The sequence below is a fragment of the Rutidosis leptorrhynchoides genome, chromosome 3 (genome assembly GCF_046630445.1).
Source record: "Rutidosis leptorrhynchoides isolate AG116_Rl617_1_P2 chromosome 3, CSIRO_AGI_Rlap_v1, whole genome shotgun sequence".
Taxonomy (NCBI): Eukaryota; Viridiplantae; Streptophyta; class Magnoliopsida; order Asterales; family Asteraceae; genus Rutidosis; species Rutidosis leptorrhynchoides.
In genome coordinates, this window is record NC_092335.1 from 95,133,284 (window position 1) to 95,138,928 (window position 5,645).

General features: G+C 36.2%; 1 protein-coding gene across 1 annotated transcript; it reads left to right on the plus strand.

Annotated features, from left to right (window-relative positions):
* The first annotated feature begins 1,324 nt into the window (after positions 1–1,324).
* Positions 1,325–4,441, plus strand: LOC139900209 (LEAF RUST 10 DISEASE-RESISTANCE LOCUS RECEPTOR-LIKE PROTEIN KINASE-like 1.4). The gene is made up of 3 exons (XM_071883001.1): positions 1,325–1,481; positions 2,080–2,826; positions 3,255–4,441. Exons 1-3 carry the CDS (start codon positions 1,325–1,327, stop codon positions 4,439–4,441), a joined length of 2,091 nt encoding a protein of 696 aa, XP_071739102.1.
* Positions 4,442–5,645: the final 1,204 nt, after the last annotated feature.

A 5,645-nucleotide genomic window follows, 5' to 3' on the forward strand; every position in this document is an offset into this window, starting at 1 on the left:
GTAAATATGATGTATGTATGTCCTCAATTAGCCTCAAAAAGCTTAATTGAGTTTGCTAGGAGTCATTGTCTTTATTTATATATATTAATAATAAGAATATCATGTTATTAAAAGTACTTTTTAGTGAATCGATAATTATGGCGTATATAAGTACACTATAGACGAATTACATCAATAGCGTATATACACAAATTTTTTAATCAAAACAATAATAAATTGCACATTTATGTAAGATTTAAGAAGCTTTAAAAATAAATAAATATAGTTTTCAATTTATACTAGTCCAAGTACAGGGAATCAAAGTATGACTTTGTACGTTGAATTTCACAGTCCTTTGACAAAACTCACGATATTATGGGCTAGTACCTCGACCCATAACGTAGTCCGAATTATTGTCCAGGCTGAGGGATGGGCTGGATGACAGGCCCAAATATTGTAATGTAATGAGTTGTGGACTTTCGGCTTAACTTGAATGACTTATTAACAAAGTCCATAAATTTTTGCTTCAAATAAGGGTAATCAACCAATATGCTCCTTTATTTTAGTTATGACAATTTGCCACAAAAAAAAAAAAAAAAAATTTATTGCCAATTTTCCCACGCAAGTCGCAAGCAACTTTCGTATGGCATTCACACGTGATTTGCGACCCTTGCGTATGGGCATGCCCACACGATTTGCAACTTTTGGGAATGACCTAATCTAGTCAGCATCTAAACTTCGAAAGGTCATATTTTTTTATCCGTATCTCCGATTTGATCACTGTTATTTTCTAAACCGTTTTCGAGCTGTATTAGTTGGCAAACTATATACAAGTTCTAATTTTTCTAATCCAAATCTCGACCTCTATATACCAAATGAGCAACAGTTGCTCATAGTGTTTGGGTTTCGTTTGTTGTTCTTAGGCTTGTTAGTTTAAAACAACCAAAAATAAGCATTAAAAACAAATGAAGGCTCTTCAAGCTTGAAATTAATTATTTTTTCTTTTAAGTATGTACACAAATATTAAAATGTGCCAAAATACATCTTCAAATTCACGTGACAAAGAATCCCTGTCTTGCATCCATCTATTGTCGCATATCAAAACTCATGCATTGTGAATGACTCCATTAATTTTATTCATAAACGTAACTTAACTATATCCTTCAAACAATTATAAATAACACAAATTCAACACATTTCCCTAAACATCCGGATTTGAAAGATGAAGAAGTCATTAGCCTTAATCGTGATTCCATTGTTGGTAGTAGTACTAGTTGTTGGTGCGACACATACATTGGCGACGACATGTCAACCAACGCAACTTGCGCCGTGCTTAACTCCCATCATGAGAGGAACTCCGCCACCACCAAAGTGTTGTGCCAAGCTCAAGGAGCAAAAGCCGTGTTTGTGTCGTTACATAAAAGACCCGGCTTTTGTAAAGTATGTTAAGTCTCCCGGTGCCAAGAAGGTTCTTAAAGCTTGTAAAGTTGCTGTCCCTAAATGTAAATCTTGAATATTTGTAATTACTAAAATATTATGCGAATTCTATCCTACATGTAAATTATTATTGTAACATTGGGGTTAATAAATAAATAAAGAAGATATATACTACTTGTCACTATCTTTAACCTTCCTGGTTTATTCATCTTGATGGGCCATAAATTGACAATTGGGCTGGTAGTTAGCTAGGGTAGCTTTGACTTGGTATAGTTAATAATTTGGTCAACAAGATTTTGTTTGAATATCTTAATCTATTGGAAGAATTTTAGATATAATTTATTGAAAATTTGGAATTAGAATGGCAAACTTCTCTGAATATGTTAATCATATGAAGACAACTTAAGTAATACTGCATCATATCTCATGTTCCAAAAATGTAATAAGCTAAAAAGTCAAACAATTTTAACCAAAACTTTACCTATATATCTATCAAAATTTCAACTCAAACAACATTTTATTGTTAAAAGTTGGTTAAGATTTTATTCTTAGGTCCATAAAATGAACAGAGTTACAATAAACCACATAAACATACCAATCCAAGCTTCAAAATAATAATCTAAACATTTTCAATGAAGTCTTTAATCATCGTAACCTTGCTAGCTTTTATCGTTGTTGCGCTAGCTTCAAGCAGCCTGCACGAGTCTTACGAGATTTGTGCTGGTTTGTTTACATGTGGGACCATTTCCGGGATTCAATATCCATTTTCGAGACACGAAGATCCTGCCTACTGCGGGTATCCTGGTTTTGAGCTCAACTGTAACGATAAAAGATCACCTAGTATCGATATCAGCAACATCACTTTCCATGTTTTGAGCATTGATCCACAGACTCAAATGTTAAAGATCATACGAGAAGACGTAATGGATTCGATATGTCCACATGATTTTGTTAACACCACCATTAATCACAACCTTTTCGAATACTCGTCAAATTACATGAATATAACTTTCCTTTACGGATGCCCAGATTCTTTTGAACATCACGGGGACCCGTTAACTTGCGATAGAAACGGGTTCGATAAAGTTGTGGTTTTGCCTGGAGAACAGGGCCCAGGAATATGTAACCAAAGTGTGATCGTCCCGGTTCCTGCCATGGCAATTGGAACCACGGGATTGGTTAACGTAACAGGGTTAGACCAGGTTCTTCGAGGAGGATTTGACGTCAGGTGGAAATTGGATACTGTAGGTTGCAGCCAATGCACTGAGTCTTACGGTCGTTGTTTTTACGATTATGAAACTAATCGAACCTCCTGTGCCTGCCCTGGCCCGCTTTTGAGTGCAGATACCTGCTCCGTGGCTAAAAAAAGCCAAGCCAGTTCTTCATCAAAAGAGAGATCCCTGACAATAGGTATGACTTACATTATGATGCAGTACTCCAAAGGTGGCAATTTTTACCCATTTTCACCCATTAACTAGTTATCAAAGGTTAATTTGGATCAATTTATGTTTCTAATTGGTCAAACAAGTCAATAATTTGTCAAATTGTAATTTTCAGGCATAAAACCATATAACTCACTTCTTTCAGTAAAGATGATTAAATTTTAAATTTGAATATAAATAACATATGATACAATACTCATATATTGAAGGTAAGATTTTTGATAGAAAGTGATTTGGTTCAACTAGACTGAAAAAACACGCCTATTTCCAACAAGTATTGGAGTACTCTTGTTGACTCAACCCATTTTGACATGTAGCCTCTGACCCGCCCATTTTACCACCTCTGTTGTAACTGAATGAAACTGAAATTTATTAACCAATTTTACACTTTTCTAGGGCTTCCCATTTCTGGAGGGATTCTTGCAACCATTGGCATTGGATTAGGACTGTTTGTTTTCAGACAAAGGAAGAAAAAGCATGCTACTCAAGCAGACGAAACTCAGAACAAAGACAGCGTAACAGCTGATTCAACTACTTTTTCAACCGCCATCGCTTCTTACGCATCAACAACAACAGAACTAGGAAACAGCACATACTTCGGCACACGAGTTTTCACCTACAACGAACTAGAACAAGCCACTGACGGTTTCGATGATTCAAAAGAACTCGGAGACGGTGGTTTTGGAACTGTTTACTACGGAAAACTGATAGACGGTCGAGAAGTAGCTGTCAAACGCTTATACGAAAACAGTTTCAAGCGAGTGGAACAGTTCCTGAACGAGGTCGAGATCTTAACAATGTTAAACCACGAAAACCTTGTTAAATTCTATGGCTGCACTTCAAGAAGAAGCAGAGAACTACTTCTAGTTTACGAGTATATCGCTAATGGTACAGTAGCAGATCATCTTCATGGAAAATTATCCAATACGAGTACGCTTAGTTGGACTTTACGGCTCAAAATTGCTATAGAAACAGCTGAAGCGTTATCCTATTTACACGATTCGGACATTATTCATCGTGATGTGAAAACATGCAATATTTTACTTGAGAATAATTTTCGTGTGAAAGTTGCTGATTTCGGGTTGTCACGTTTGTTTCCTATTAACGTGACACATGTGTCAACCGCGCCACAAGGTACACCGGGTTACGTGGACCCTGAATATTATCAATGTTACAGGTTAACAGATAAGAGTGACGTTTATAGTTTTGGTGTGGTTTTAATGGAGCTTTTATCATCGTTACAAGCGGTTGATACTAGGAGACATAGGCATGATATTAACTTGGCTAACATGGCGATTGATCGAATACAAAACCGTAAGTTGGGTGAGTTTGTTGATAAGAGAATTGGGTTTGAGAGCGATGGTTTGGTGCGGCGAATGGTGACGTTGGTGGCGGAATTAGGGTTTAGGTGTCTGCAAAGTGAGAAGGATATGAGGCCTACGATGAAAGAAGTGGTGGAGATTTTGAAAGGGATTGAGAATGATGAGTCGAATGTTCAGAAACCGGAAGTTGTTGATATGGTGGTTGGTGGTGGTAGTAATCAGCCGTCGTCTGATTCAGGAGGTATCGACAAAATGGTTTAGAGTTTTGATGGAGCTGGTGATTAAGCGAATTTTGGATCCGATTTGAAGGTGATTTGTACGCCAAAAAAGTATACTTTAAACGATATAAAAGGCACGTTATGTGTTGTACTATTTCTTACATGTATGAATGTATGATACTACATTATTTGATTTGTTACCTTGTTTAACTAGTTTTGTAACTATATGTTTTACGAGAAAAACATATCAGGTTCAATGTTTATGAAAAACAGTTTTGAACATGAAGCAGTTATATATGAGTTCCGTTTCAGGTTGAAAAACATAAGTTGCATATCACATATAAAAAACGATGGACGATGGATGCAAAGATTAATAGATATGAAAGTTAATCTTTGAATATTTTTTTAGATTATCCATGGATGATAGATATGTATATGTTTACGTATTATATGTATATTGAGGGGTAATAGATCTGTTCATGGATGTGAATTTTCATTCATATACATATTCACTATTATTCATTCATTTATACCATCAATATCCAATATGAAACGGGTGGATCGGATATATATTTTCGTCGGATCGAATAACCATTGACATCCCTACTCCGTACGTATTATATGTATATTGAGTGGTAATAGATCTGTTCATGGATGTTAATATTCATTCATATACATATTCACTATTATTCATTCATTTATACCGTCAATATCCATTATGAAGCGGGTGGATCAAATATATATTTCCGTCGGATCGAATAACCATTGACATCATTACTCTGTACAGACAACCGGGGACCACAAGGTCTTCATCTTCTTCATGATCAAACATTGCAAAAGAATTACTTAAGGCCGGCAACTTCATCTTTGCTTTTTCTTCGACGAGACCTTAGAACCGGAAATGAGCCCCATCAACCGTACCAACATCCGCGACACAACTATCCTTGTGAGTTCGAACATTTTGCCTAAAAGAATCACAACACAAACAATCTTTATCCACCATTGAACCCGATCGGCGCGAACCAGCCCCACCATCAACCAACGGTTAAACAACAACCTTAGAATCAAACGAAAATAATCGACCTTCCCTATATCCAACTCTTCATTAACCCAAGCATATTTGATACTTCTGAATTGTTCTGCGTACACGTTAGAAAATAGGAACCGTAACCTCTCCAAAGTCAAATGAAAATAATTTACGATTGACCAACGGGATGGTCATAAAAATTTGCCACTACCCCGAATCG

Bases quoted from the DNA above. Each gene is read 5' to 3' on its own strand.
- LOC139900209 (XM_071883001.1), top strand. From the start codon at position 1,325: ATGAGAGGAACTCCGCCACCACCAAAGTGTTGTGCCAAGCTCAAGGAG. The intron at 1,482-2,079 runs GTAAATCTTGAA...TAACCTTGCTAG, and splicing joins TAAAGTTGCTGTCCCTAAAT to CTTTTATCGTTGTTGCGCTA. The intron at 2,827-3,254 runs GTATGACTTACA...ACACTTTTCTAG, and splicing joins AGAGAGATCCCTGACAATAG to GGCTTCCCATTTCTGGAGGG.